Source organism: Macrobrachium nipponense, chromosome 36, assembly GCF_015104395.2.
Source record: "Macrobrachium nipponense isolate FS-2020 chromosome 36, ASM1510439v2, whole genome shotgun sequence".
Lineage (NCBI taxonomy): Eukaryota > Metazoa > Arthropoda > Malacostraca > Decapoda > Palaemonidae > Macrobrachium > Macrobrachium nipponense.
This window is the reverse complement of record NC_087220.1, coordinates 59,446,557-59,461,696: the sequence shown is the minus strand read 5'-3', so window position 1 is coordinate 59,461,696 and position 15,140 is coordinate 59,446,557. Positions and strand designations below refer to the sequence as shown.

The 15,140-nt window shown below is 37.2% G+C and overlaps 1 protein-coding gene across 1 annotated transcript in view; it reads left to right on the top strand.

The window, feature by feature from the left end:
* LOC135203464 (multiple PDZ domain protein-like) overlaps window positions 1-15,140 on the top strand; it is a 658,890-nt gene that overhangs the window by 477,819 nt on the left and 165,931 nt on the right. Inside the window, 5 exon segments of the mRNA XM_064233189.1 lie at window positions 1,180-1,323; window positions 1,442-1,567; window positions 1,753-1,857; window positions 9,869-10,015; window positions 10,602-10,692. Of these exon segments, the coding sequence (XP_064089259.1) occupies window positions 1,180-1,323; window positions 1,442-1,567; window positions 1,753-1,857; window positions 9,869-10,015; window positions 10,602-10,692 (613 nt within the window).

The following is a 15,140-nucleotide window of genomic DNA, read 5'->3' as shown; positions in this document are numbered from 1 at the left end:
TGTCCTTGACCCACCTCCAAATGTGTCAATCAGCTATATATATACCTGCCAGGTAAGTGTCATACATTAAAATGAAGTTTTTATGATAAAACAAAGTTTAATGTATACTTACCTGGCAGGTATATATAATTTAATTCCCACCCGCCTCCCCTCAGGGGACAGGGTTCAGAGAAAATCTGGCCCAATTGGGAACGGTTCCTAGCGCTAGCGCCACGGTAACGGGGTGGTGGTTGCCTGAACTACTAATAGGTTACTAGCGATTGCCGCGAGTTTTGAAAATTTCTGCCAGGTGGAACAGAGAATATAGCTATATATATACCTGCCAGGTAAGTATACATTAAACTTTGTTTTATCATAAAAACTTCATTTTCCTTAAAAAAGTAGTGGTTGGAAGTCATTGTTTATGATTGTTGTGATGAAAGTGCCCCAGCGTCTATGGGTACAAGTGGTGTGTGGACTTAGCACAGGAAATGGGAAGTTTGTTGACACAAGCGACTCCGCAAACATCGAGATGGCGTCAGTCTTCGAAATATTCATAGTTGTAAGAAAATTTCGAAAGTGTCATGGAGGTAGTGTGCACTGCGTAGGGCCAGACTTTTCATTACCCTCTGTTTAATCTTAAAATATGGCCTTAATTTTAACTTTGGAGAAAATACTTACTTCGAAAGGAGAGTAGAGGTCTCGAGCTCCTGCTCTCACCACCAACAACTCATGACTGATGACCATCTCCGATGTCAGGACGTGTTAAATTACTTTTTCGGAGGGTGGCTTCAAACGTGGTAGAAAGTGGCTCGGCTAGTCCAGTCAGTTGTTTCCCCTATAGTACTAGCATTCATTAGTATTTGGCATGTATTCTCATTCATATAATCTTTGTCCTTTCTTCCTGACAATTTCATTGATTATGTATACTTCTGTCTATTGATTTATTCATTTATCTTTTTTTTTTAATAACTGATCTCCTCTTTCTGTATTTCCTATTATCTTCCGTAACTTCTTTCAAGTGAGCACCATATTCTTTGGAAGCTTGATTTTCAAGCCAGTGGCCCTTGTAGGCTTGTTCCATATGAATAGGGGTGTACTATCTTCTGAATAAAAACAGTAGCAATAGTATGAATAATGATAATAACAATAGTAATAATACAAATGTTAGTAATTAAGGATATGATTCTTCTTCATCAGGTAAGGCGAGATGATAAGAACTCTCTCGGCATCTCCATTGTGGGAGGCAAGGTCGATCTCAGCTGGTCTGGATCCTCCGTGACAGGAATTTTTATCAAGAATGTATTGCCTGATTCTCCAGCTGGCAAAGGAGGACACCTCAAGGTTATTTGTTATTTTTTTTTTTTTTTGCATTGTTCGATAATCTTCACTTGCCAGTTATTACCTATTGTGAGTAGAATAAATGTCAGTTACCATTTTCACAATCTACTTGGTTTTCCAGACTGGTGACCGCATTCTGGAAGTGGAAGGCACCGATCTTCGTGGGGCCACCCATGAAAAAGCTGTAGAAGTGATCAAAAAGACAGGGAATCCAGTGACTTTTGTTGTTCAAAGCCTTGTCCAATGGGTAAGTACATCCTCCTTTACATTTTCAATCCTTCTGCCTTGTCGTACATACTTCTTCTATGGGACAGTGTGTCCTCATTTATATTTTCCTTCCTGCTGGCATGTCATACATACATACTTTTATACTTGTACACTTTTATTATATGTTAATAAAATGAATCAGCCTGAATGCAAGTGTCATTGCAGACCCCAGCAAACTCGGCCCCCCCTTCCCGCGACGTGAGCCGCCTAGGAACCCGCGTCCCCCACTCTGTCACTCCCGCCCGAACGCCAACACCAGAACTCATCCAGGTAAGCAGGACATCCCCTCCCACACCATCTACAGTATCTCTTTCATCTGCCATGGAAACTACTACTGCTACCCTACAATCAGACACGATGCACCCATGTGGAATAGTTCGCTCTGCAGGCCCCAAGGATCCCAGCAGTATCAAATCACCACCATCAGAACATGATGATGATGGGTCTGTTCTTGTCAGAGATAATAAAGTGCTGTTGTCTAATGTCCCGGGGAGTGAGAGTCCAAGGCTTGTGATGAGTGATAGCGATCCTGTTAGGCCAGGCAGTCCCTCCTCCAGTGGTTTCCCCAGTGATAGAGTCAGCCAGAGTGAACCTCCTGCTACTCCTGCTCCAACTCCTCCTCATCCTCCCCCTCCTTCTTCTAGGGACACACTACTACTTGCTGACTTTCCTGCGGCTGCTCTCGACGCTTCTTCTCCTTCGTCTTCCTCTTCGTTCTCCTCTTCTGCTATGTACTCTTCTTCTTCTTTCCGTTCTTTTGGTGCCTCTTTGTATGGGTGCTTCACTGTTACTCAGGCCTTCTCTACAAGTACAACCACAACTACCACTACTTCACCCATCATTCCCACTGCCACCTACACCACCACTACCATTACAACTACCACCTCCACCCCATTGATCCCTTCTAGGAATCACCACCACAGCCCCCACACAGTTGCTGCAACATTCATGTTACCTCCCCAGGCCAGCACGCCACTCAGCGAAGGCAGCCCGCAGCAGCAACAGCCACCACAGCAGCAGCACCAGCACCAGCAGCAACAACAACATCTTCAACAGCAGGAGCAGAAGCGTCAGCAGCAGGAGACCGAACACACAGGAAAACCTGCCGCTGCTGCTGCTCCTCCTCCTCCTCCCGATCCGAGAGTCAGTTTTCCTGCGGGTCCTCCAATACCAGAGACCTCAACCCCGATTCACGAACTGTATCCGGAACCTGTTAGATTTGTCCCAGAGTCCCCCATATCAGAGCCGGAGGACCCAGATTCTCTAGTCAATCCGTATTATTACTATGCGCGAGCGGCATTGGCTCACTGGCACGTGCGCGCCCAGAGGACTCAAACACAGCCTGTAGAAACAGAGGGTGATGGGTATTTGAGTGATCAGGAAAATAGTACAAGTAGTAGTAGTGCGAGTAGTACAGCCAGTCGGAGATTTCTTCAGTTTAAAAGTTGTACCACGAATCCTAGTGTTCAAACCAGTAGGTCAGGCGAGAATAAATTAGATACCCCACCATCAGATGTGCCGTTGATGGACACTCCACCCTCGGATGTTCCTACTGTAGATAATTCACCCCAAGACGAGGTTCAGGAATCTGGAACTGCACCTGAAACAGCCTCTCGATCTGATTCCTTTCAGAAGGAAAAGTATGAAGGTTTAAGTAAAACAGAGTCTATCATTGAATCAAAAATAATTAATTTTTGCGAAACAGCACAAATTGACCTACAGAGTAAGTCGACTTTTATATATTATTGTGATTCAGTTCAGGTGGACTCTCTGCCAAGTGTGACTGTGAATGATGAAAATGCTCAAGAGCCTAAAGTTCCCGTGAGTGAGTCTGGAACTGGGAGTGTTGTAATCAGAATGCCACCTAATGATCTGACAAGTGAGTGTGTGCAGAATGACTCTCTAGTTATTGTTCCTACTTGTAAATCTTCTTCTTCCGAGTGTAGTAAACGTGTTGAGAGGGACCTTAAGCCAACCAGCCTTGTTTTAGATACTATTCCTGTAGACGCACCCGTGGACGATCCACCAGTAGGCGCAAACACGTACGACTGGCGGAGGGACCCACACTTATACCAAGGCTGGTGGTGTGTGGGAGGGGGAGTCTCAATCAGCGAACATTTGGCGGCCCAAGTCCCCACGCAGCCAGTGTCCCCTTACGACAGCCCTGCTTATTCACCTACTGCCAATACGCCCACCACCGAACAGGTGAGGCTGCCCGCCTATGTCCCTTCGTCCTTCTAGATCTCCCCTGACACCCCAAGCGAGCGCTAGAGATAATCGGGCAGAGCATGAAGCTAATTTATGACGTAGCCCAAAGTGACACTCCCTCCTCCTCCTCCTCCTCCTTCACCTTTTCTAGCGTGCACATCCATCTCACCACTTCCTCATGCCCTGCAAGATCCACTGGGATGTCTAGAAACCCAAATTTGTAGCCTTGCAATATCCCGTCCTTGGGGGGCCCACCCCCATCCCACCCTCACCCCTGCTGTGATTCCATACCTGGACTGGATTGCAAATTCCACATCTAAAATGGACATTTTTCCTCACCTCTGCCTGCAACCCTCCTCCTCCTCCTCTCTCTGCATGATGCTCTCTGATCTTGGTTTCCTCTTTAGCTGACCCTGTGACAGAGAGTGCAATAGAGTTATTTTTTCATTATATAGATACATAGTCATTAGACAATTTTTAGATTAGATTGATCCATATTTTATTTTTGACTGCATGAAGTGGTGAGCAATTATAGTAGATATCCATAATAAATGACAAGCCTGTGATGCAGAACTTATCAGAAAAATTCTGTTCAGTGAACATATGCACTAAGCTAAGCATAAGTAATTAAAATGGTATTTGCCTGTGCCAGCCACTCATCTTATCTCAAATACACTGATAAGGTTATTTTTTTTGTTGTCTTGAAGAAAGTGAAAAAATTTAAATGGCATTTGATTGCTATCTGATAAGGAGATTCTTACTATTAAAAAGAAACCTTATTAATGGGCAGTCATTTTAGACATAAAACAGTATCTAATGCCCTCATATTCACAAATAATAATTTATCTTCTTTCAGAATATTAAGAGAGGATTATGTAATGCTCAGGATTTATGAAATTAGGAAAGAATACATTCACCCTTTGCTTACCACACAGGCGAAAGTAATTTGACACCACCTGAGCCCAAAGATACCAGGAGCAGAAACTGGTTTGCAGAGGGGGTTTTGTGTATCAGTGTGACAGGTTGGGCTTAAGTTGCTAGTTTGTTTATTTATGTGCTCACTCCAAGTCAATACTTAGAGAATTAAACATCTTTTAGATATGAATGTGTTTTAGATACAGAATTTTAAAAAGGTTTAGGTAATATGTAGGCTTTTGAGATTACATGTTTTCTCTATATTAAACTTTTATTGCCTAAATATATAGGGATGTATGAAAAGTTATATATTTTCCAAAATTAATTTTAAAAAATTTAGATGTTTTATTATAGATTTTGCATATGCGGTAAACCATTTCTTTGGGATTCTTATACGTATTTACAGAGTGGGTTTATATTTTAATACGTACTAGAAAAGTTCTGCTTCAAATAACTAGAATGGCAACTTGGACCACCAGCCACATGTGAAGATATGCTGGAGAATCGACTCAGTTTCCTTGTGACATGTGCTGTAAAAAGTAATAGGGGTACAGAGGGTCCACACAAACCTAACCTTTTTAAGTGTTTTTGGAGGCCATACCTCACTGTGATGTATGTAACAGGAGAATGTTTCTGTTGTGAACTGGTTGGGATTTTGCGGTGTCCTCTGTCATTGTACCTGAAAGTGTTATGAACCAAATGTTCTCTAAACTTGTCCAGATAATTCTAACAATGAGGCGTTCGTTTCGAGACTGGCTGATCATTTTTGGTGGGCATCGGGTTGCCAATCTGCTAAAAAGTGTGGGTATCTTTCAAGAATTTCTTGGTGTACACAGCTCATGCTTTATTGCCTTTTCTGATGCTCTATTAGCTGAATGGACATGATCCCAAATATACTGAATTTTGGTCCTTGTTACCCACACCCAGAGCTGTGTGATATATTATAGGCTCTTAAATATATTCTTATCTATAAACACATTCAGTAACATAAGTCTTAAATCCCTGGCTGCACTGATACACAAGATAAATACTACTGATTCCTTTAAAGTGATGCTGATGTTAAATTCATATACTGGCAAAATAAAAAAAGATTCTGAATACTATTTAATACTGCTTATAATAGTGTTATAACCCATAAACTTTGATATACTGTATTGTAATTTTTAAACTGAGGTTAAAGTTTTCATCAATTCAGAAAATTTTTAACTATATACCATAATTTGCTATACTGTAGTATATTTTAATCATTATTCTTCATCTGGGAATATAGTAATCCTTTAATTTGATTACATGAAATACATATTCATATATTATTCAGCTCTCTATGCAGAAGATACTATATTTTTATATTGTGTTAGGGAATGAATTGTCTTGCCACTCTTTTAAATTCATTGTTTTTGCTAAAACAAGGTATAGTTAACGTCAGTTATGGTTGCTAACCTTTGATTCTGATATTTTTATTAGCACTCATGTTATATTAAGTGTTAGGTGTGGTGGCTATATTGAGTTACCGATTAGAAAAAGTGAAATAGATAGTTTTAAATGGCTAACTTGTAAATAGCTAACTTATAAATAGCTAGCTTGTATAACTAACAGTTCAAAGGTCAGAAAGGGTTTAGCTAAAAGAGTGCAATGAAGTCATGTGCCTGCAGCCTGCTTTTAAATCTATATTTTCTCACTTTTAATTAATGAAATTGGAAAGGGTATCTGAGCATTGCAGTGCTCTGTTTTCTAAATTATCTTTAATTTTTGTGTTTGTATCGTACTGCAAATTTAACTGTTGCTTTCTTAGTGAACCAAACTCCTATCAAGCAATATTTTCTTGTTTTCAAGCAATTTTTCTTTTATTTTTTTCAGTTATATAAATTAAAATTAAATACTTAGTTGGATAGGTTGTCATTAACTAGGTACTAGGCCATATCAGTATGTATGTTCTGTTGTAATATTTTCCCCTTTTTTCCCAGTAAGACAAAGACTTAAGTTACCTCATAAATCAATAATTACCTCACTCAGGATACTTATGATTCTCATCCAGCCTATAAGTGGTAAAATGAGGGTAATGTTCATGTATTAAAATTTTTACAAAATGTGCAATTTTTCAGTAATGTTGATTGTTATTCTAGGTAATATTGTTACAAAGACAAAGATATCTAGCCAAGAGTACTCATAAATACAAAGGGGAACTCAGTGTCTTATAGTGACTTTGATAAGTATCACTTAACACTGAAAAGTACTGTGTATATCTTACTGTGGTGTTATGAAACTATCCAGAAAAGCAGTTATAATACACTAATTTTACCAAATTGTTTACCTAGCACTTGGGGTAATATTGAAGTTGAATTATTATTAACACAGTCTTTTGCTAATGTTTGCTGGAAATAATGATGATTTTCTTTGAGAAAGTACTACATATATATGGCACATAATTGTGGTATACGTATTATGTTTGTCATGCCAGGTTTGTTAGGAATAAACATGGATGTGGGATGTGGTTGCATTTTAAGCTCTTTGTAGTAATTTGATTACAAATTAGGTCTAATAAGAGTTTTTATCCTCATTCAGCATTATTACAAGCAGTAATTATCATAGTTTATTTATCAATATCCTTTCCTGCCTAGATGTTGGTAGTACACAGTAATTTGAACAAAGGCATATTATGATATTAGTCCTTGTAGAGTATTGGTACAAGTAGTACTTAAAAGTGTCGAGAGAAAATAAGATAGTGGAAATTGGAATGGGAGCTTGACAGAATTTGCCCTCTCAAATGTGAATAGTCAGCAAAAATTCAGTAAAGTTCTGTTGATGAGTTTTGGTTCTACAAATGGCTACTTTCACATTTTTTGAGTGTGAAGAAAGAGTCCATGTTCTCTTAAAAATTTAACAGAGAGAAAAAATCTAAGGGTAATTGATGAGTACAGTTGGAGGCCATTTTGCTCAGAAATCAAAGTTTGGCAAGATTTTATGAATGACTCCATTGCAGGATTCTGTAATTTGCATCAAGTTATAAGGCAAAGGTCACGTGGTACATATATATATAGTACATTTTTTATTAGTGAGGTCTGATCAGCATGAGTTACCTGTAGTGCAGTAAAGTATTCAGTAGCAACAAAAAAAAACTGTGATTGTCATGATTAGGAAATGCTTACAATTCTCAACATGTTTATTTTTTCTTAGCAAAGAATTTCCCAACGCAGGAATTTGTTTTGCTTGAAATATATATACTTTTATTTGTCACATTGTATCTTGGTTTGCTTGTGCCACTATTTATTTAATTTTCAGTTTTTTTTTTTTGGTCATGCTATAGCAACACTGTCTTCAGACACTTTTTTTTTAAGTATTGTCTGAAATATTTATACTGTATGTATACTATTTTGTCATGTCTTGCATCCTTGCTACTTTGAAATAAATTGGGAATGTTCCACTTTTAAACTGATGAAGATTCTGATATGTATTCATATTTATATATTGTATATTATTCGATAATTTCAGATTTCTTATTGAACTCTGGAAGGCTGATTTTATAATACTGTATTTATAGAAAGGTTTTGTTTGTAGTTATTTATGTAGTGTAGTTTTATAGAAATGTACAGTAAAGTGAAAATTTCCTTCATACAAATTTTTGTATTTTGTGCTTGCAAATCATTTTCTTAAACCGTACATTTTGTTTGTTCCTTGACCAACAGAAAAGTAAAGGTACCAGAGGAAATTATTTGCTTGGTACAATTACACTATACGATGTTTTTCATAATTTACATACATGTAATTGTCTTTTGAAATTGAAGATTAATATTTTTTGTTTGCAACTTTTGTTCAATGCAGAATTTTCTCATTTATTTTTTTCCTGTGTAATGCAGTTTGCTATTTGTGGTCAGCTGAATTGTGAATTGCCTTGTGTATTTCTGTTGTGCAATATATATGTGGCAGAATTTATAATGGTTTTGTGAAAACGAATTTGGCTTCTTATGTATCTTGATTTTTATTTCATTATACTTTGCTGTTTTCTAAGTTGTGCAAAAGCTATGTGAATTTTGTTTGATTAAATTACCGTTTTCCTTTCAGGATATTAATCCCATTTTTCAAACTCTCGTTTTGCATTTTATTATGTAGATAAGCAGTTATTATTTTAGTACATTTTTTCATATCTTGCATGATTCATAAAAAACATATTTAACATGTGTATACCTCTTATTAAGAATATACATATACTGTTGAATATAGAAATTTTTTAATAGAGCATTTTGAAATCAACTCTCAGTTCTAGAATATATAAAATTTAGTAATTCAGTAAATTTATTGGAATATAAAAGCTGATGTAGTTGATATTGGAATCAGTTTTTTTCTTAGTTGAAATTTTGAAATAGTTATAGATGTAATATTTTGACTAATCATATATTTTGTTTGGATAAGATTGTGTTGTATATATGCTATAAACATTTTCCTTTCATTTGTATATGTATGTTGTCAGCCTGATATACATATTTAGCACCACACGGGCACAACAAAACACAAATATAAATAGTTTCAAAGTATAGTACTATTGTATGTATATGTTAACACAAAGATGGTATTTCGTAGCCATCCTCTTGTTAGAATTTCTCTTGAGTTATACACCTCATATAAGTCTTTGAGCTTGTACGTACAAGAAATGTTCTTTACTATGTCATTGCTTTATTTTGTAGTTTATGATATATACTTTAATTCAGTTTTTCTGCAGCAGTTATTCTGACACCCAGTTAATCATTTGCCCAAATTATTCGCTGTTCGATTTTAGAGAAAATTTGAAACATGATATTTATTTTCATTTGAAATTTCAGTTTCCCTAATCTATGTGAAAGACACTTTGTTTTACTTTTAATTTTTACAGAAACACTTGTGTAATTTTCATTATGTTGAGAAACTTCAAGTACATTTTGGATAAGACTTGAGAATTGTGTATATTTATCTTAAATTTCTTTCCGAAGATCTTACTGTAGCATACTGCTGTTAAGATTCATGTTCTTGATGTCGAAACATCTAATGGAAGTACTTTTGTAGAGAAACACTTTATACAAGTGGCAAATAGTAGACATACACTTCATTCAGTTATGCAAATACTTCTTAGACATCTCCCTTGTGAAGAAAATTAACAATTTTTATTTTTGCACTTGTGTGTAACCAGCCTGGGTTGCCAGATCACAAGAAGCAAGAGATTCAGGCAAACCTAAGCAAGCCTTTCAACAGAAGGCAGACCACGGAAGACTCCGACGATGATCTGGATGATGTCCACTACGACCAAGGTCGAATTGAGACCAAAAAGGGTGTGGAGGTAAGGCTTGCATGCATTCTTGTTCAAAGGAAGAATTGTTTTGGAAGCGTAGTGCTTGAGACAGATCCATATTCATCTTATTGATGATTTTTATGTGCCATTTGCTGTTTCTTGCTCTGAGTTTTGTAAACTGTGGTTCAAGATTTTGTAAAGACTTTCAGCTGTAGATTTTATTTTATTGACACTTCATAAAAACAATCATTGTTACTCTGGTATACATTTGTTTTCAAGCTACAGTGTTTGTTACTTGGATAAGTTTATTATATATATATTCTCCTTGTTTGTGACCAGCCACCCATTTGTTGCAAAACTAAACCTGCAGAGTCTAAAAGAACAGTTGAACTTTGAAAACTGTTCTTAAGGCTACTTCTACCCAAGAAAGAGTACTGTAAACTAATGAACAAAACATTAAGAATTAAAACAACACTGTGTCCTCACAAAAAAACACATTACACTGAATACACGAGTAGTATTTCCCCCCAATGCATTCCTGATTCTCATGGATCATTTAGTTATATATACTCTCCCTGTGCATTCCTGATTCTGAAGTATTGTTTTATTAATTCCTAACGCGTTCCATCTGTAGATTGATCGTGCTAGTGCTGGCGCCGTGAGGCGTAGCAAAGTGGAGAAGCAGAGCGACACAGAAGAGGAGGATGAATTCGGCTACACGAAAAGTGAGTGTTAAACCCAAGTTCTTCTCATCATTGGTGGCACAATTCTCAGTAGCACTGGTCCTCCTCTTTTAACTTTTCAGCTAAAGTGACAAAAAGCCATAATTAGCTGGAATGTAGGTCGAGAAGATTGATGACTTAACTGACATGCTTTTAAGAATCCTTACTAAATGTAGCAATCATTGATTCTGCCTTATAAATGGGCTTAAGATTTGTATTAATGAATGGTCAAGTTGCCACCAGTGATGTGCATTTTTCATATTCTTTTTTTTTTTTTTTACCATTTTTGTACAGAGTTTTTTAAATGTTTGTTGATCTTGGAAAGGGAGACTATTTTCCTTTGGTCATACATATACGTATCCATGCTCTAAATGCATATGAAAAGACAGTAGTATACTGTTTCAATATTTCAAACCACAGGGGTGTTTGACAAGACACAAATCGTTCACAAACGAGCATAAGAAATTTTACAGTTATATTTTTGCACGGGGGTGGGGGGCGCACCAAACTTCTTTACACCATTAGTGAAATATGAAATCATGTAAGAAATGTGTAATGAAATACACTTTCCTGTATCACTAGATATGCACATAATGTTAAATACAATTTTAGCTGTCAGAAAATAATCGTATTACACATTTATTTTAATTTTAGCTAGAGAATAATTATTAAATTTTTTGATAATTAATTTTTTTTATTACATAAACTTTATAACAATGAAATTTTTGGTTAATAAAACATAAACCTGATATGGAATGAAGGTATATGGAAACTGAATAGAATTATAACAATGGTGTGGGCCACAAAATTCTTGTTAATTTATCTATTATTATTATTATTATTATTATTATTATTATTATTATTATTATTATTGGTTTGTTGATATGGGAGCTTGTTTCTTATCTTGTGGTTGTTTGTACATTTTATACAACAACAAAGACACCATCAATAGTAATAATAATAATAATAATAGTAATAATAATAATAATAATAATAATAATAATATAACAACAGTGTGTCTACATCAACATTGCTTGAAGATATGCTGACAACATGTTGACAATATCAGTGACAAAGCCACTATGGCAGTAGCATGCATCACATACACAAACACACATACGAACACACAAACACTGATCCATTCATTTCTTCTCTGTGTTTGTGCATGTGTATATGTGTGTTTGTGTGTGTGTATGTGTGTGATATCGGATGTTTCATTAAGCTTGGCTTTGAGGGGGAAAAGGAAGGGGTTATTGTTGGGGGTTATTTGAGGGATTGTGTTGGTGGGGGAGGGAGAAGGGAGAGAGGAGATTAAGGAATGGGGCGGGAAAGGGGCTGAGGAGGGGGAGGGGGTGGGAGCTTTAGGAGACCTGATATTAAAACCAGCTCAAGAATGACGTTCCCGAGTTTATAACTCTTCCGCTTCTTGCAACTCTTGTGAACTCCCCCCTCCCCGCTTCTCTCGTTTTGTACCCCCTCCCCACTTACCTTTTCCCTTCTTTTCATTCTCCGAATCCCCCCCCCCCTCATCTTCCCATCCCCCCTTTTCTCACTTGGTCAGGTAAAGGGACCACAGGTATAAAACCCTCGTCCAGTGGATAAAGGTCTAGGTTTGCGTCTATTATAGGCACGAAATTTGCAGTTTGTTGACAAATTAAAGTAGCTTTGTAAACTTAAGTCTTTTCAGCCTCTCTCTCTCTCTCTCTCTCTCTCTCTCTCTCTCTCTCTCTCTCTCTCTTAATAGGCCTAGGTTTCAGGTCCTTAGTTGTGAATTTGCAGTTTGACAAATTGAATAAAATTGAATACTTTTGTTAAGATTAGACATTTGCAATAACTCTCTCTCTCTCTCTCTCTCTCTCTCTCTCTCTCTCTCTCTCTCTCTCTCTCTCTCTCTCTGTTCTTTAGTTGTTCAACAGGTAGATCGAGTTCTCGCCGGTGGTGGAAAGCATTTGGAGAAATTTCTCAGGCTATTTTAGAAAAAATTCTTCAGACCTAACCAAAATTCTCATTCTTTTTTCTGACGTTATTGGCATTCTCTCTTCCTACATTTTCATCAACATGTCTTTATTTCTCGTTTATCATCCACCTTTTTTTAGTCTCGTTGTGACTTCACCAGGTTGCCATGGTAGCCGGTATGTCACAGAGTCTAGTCATAGGACTTTTGTGCTGACTTTGTATAAACTTATTATTATTATTATTATTATTATTATTATTATTATTATTATTATTATTATTATTATGATATTTAGGCTGCGTTCATTAACGGTATTGGGAGTTGCGTTCAATAGCATTGTAAAGACATTTAAAAACTGTTTAATTATATGCATAGAATTGTTACCGTATAGTACTATCCACTAAAATGGCTCCTTATGAATTATCTTTTTTTCCATCCCTAGCCGTCTACTAACCCCTCCCCCTCCCCTTACCCAATCCCACTCCCCCCTGACCCGAATTAACCAAAAGGTAACGCTCCCGCAAAGCGTTGGCGTGTTGGATCACCCTGTAGGCCAATTATCTCGCCCTCTAATTTGGGAGTTAGAAATTATCATCGCTTCTTCTTCACTTAACGAAACGGCATCCGTTTGACATTGCTGACCTCTTATGATTGACTTAAATCAAGGGCATAGTGAAGAGGCATCGCTTTCCGTTCTGCAGAATGTATTTTATTTGGTTTTAGTTGTCAAAAAATGGCGCGAAAGATAAAGCTGTTCTGGAAACGGTTGCCTTAGACCTATGTTAGATTTTTGTCCAGGTTTCCTAGAACATTATAATAGATATACATGTATATGGGACGTTTTAATAAATGTAGATAGATTTAAATAGTAAGATTATGTCATTAATGTTTAATGAAATAATTGAAATAAACCAGCAGTCTTCTTTTTGTGGTTTTGTGAAAGAATTAGTTATGGCAGCAGCCAAGGTACGCAGTTAATAGGCCTGTGCACTTTTTATGTGTGTGTGTGTGTGTGTGTATCACTTCTTTGCATTCATCATTGTTCACCCATCCGAGTAATGACCAGACACAGTTATGACTATATTAACGAATCAGATTGCGGTTAGTAAATAAAAAAAATAAAGCAAAAAACGGGAAGGCGTGGAGGAGGTAATCCGCACTCATACCTCCTCCTCCTCCTCCTCCTCCTCCTCCTCCTCCTCCTCCTCCTCCTCCTCCTCCTCCTCCTCCTCTTCTTGTTGCCGCATTGCCCGAGGCCTGAGGCCTACATATATAAATATATAAATGTCTGGGTGGGATGTTTTATGTTTAGCAGAGAGAGAGAGAGAGAGAGAGAGAGAGAGAGAGAGAGAAAGGATTTTATATCCGCTTTCATACCAGGATTTGAAGGTTTCCTATTATACTTTTTTTTTCTTTTCATTTCTTCAGCTATTCATTGCCCTCTTCAGACTCTATTATTATTATATTTTGCTTTTTGTTATTTTTATTCTTTTGTTTTTTCCTTTTGTTTATAAGACTGCTCTCTCTCTCTCTCTCTCTCTCTCTCTCTCTCTCTCTCTCTCTCTCTCTCTCTCTCTCTCATTCATACAAGTTTGTGTGTGTGAGCATTATCTGTTTGTTTGTGCATTGTTTGTTTCTGCTGAAGTTTGTGGGGGAACAAACGACGTGTCCAGAATATCGTTAAGAAAGCCGACTGGGAAAGTTGGAGGAATCAAGTTGGGTCTAAGATATTCTGGACCCAGGTCCAGACTTGGCTCGAATTTGCTCACGGCTGAATTTATTTTGCCTCTGGGGAATTTATTTTGGCCTGGGAGAATTTATTTTGTCCGAAGATAATGAATTTAGTCTTGGGAGAAATTGTTTTTTTTTCTGGGGCGAATGTATTTTGACTGGGGAGAATTTATTTTGTTCAAAGAGAATGTATTTTCTCTTGGGAGAATTTATTTTGCCTTGGGGAGAATATATTTTTCCTGGGGAGAATTTATTTTGCACGGGAGGATTTATTTTGCCTGGGGAGAATTTACTTTGCCCAGAGAGGATCTATTTTGCCTAGGGGGAGAATTTACTTTGCCTGGAGAGGATTTATTTTCCCTGGGGAGAATTTTATTTTGCTTGGGGAGAATTTATTTTGTCTGGGGAGGATTTACTTAGCCTGGGGAAAATTTATTTTGCCCAAAGGTAATGAATTTTGCCTGGGGAGGATTTATTCTGCCCGAAAGATAATGTATTTTGCCAGGGGAGAATTTAATTTGCCTGGGAGAATTTATCTTGCCCGGGGAGGATTTACTTTGCCTAGGGAAGTTTATTTTTGCTTGGGGAGAATTTACTTTGCCAAGGGAGAATTTATTTGCCATGGGAGAATATATTTTTCCTGAGGAGAATTTATTTTGCCTAGGGGAATTTATTTTTCCTGTGGAGAATTTATTTTGCCCGGGGAGGATTTATTTTGTCTGATGAGAATTTATTTTGTCTGGGGCCAATTGATTTTTACTGGGGA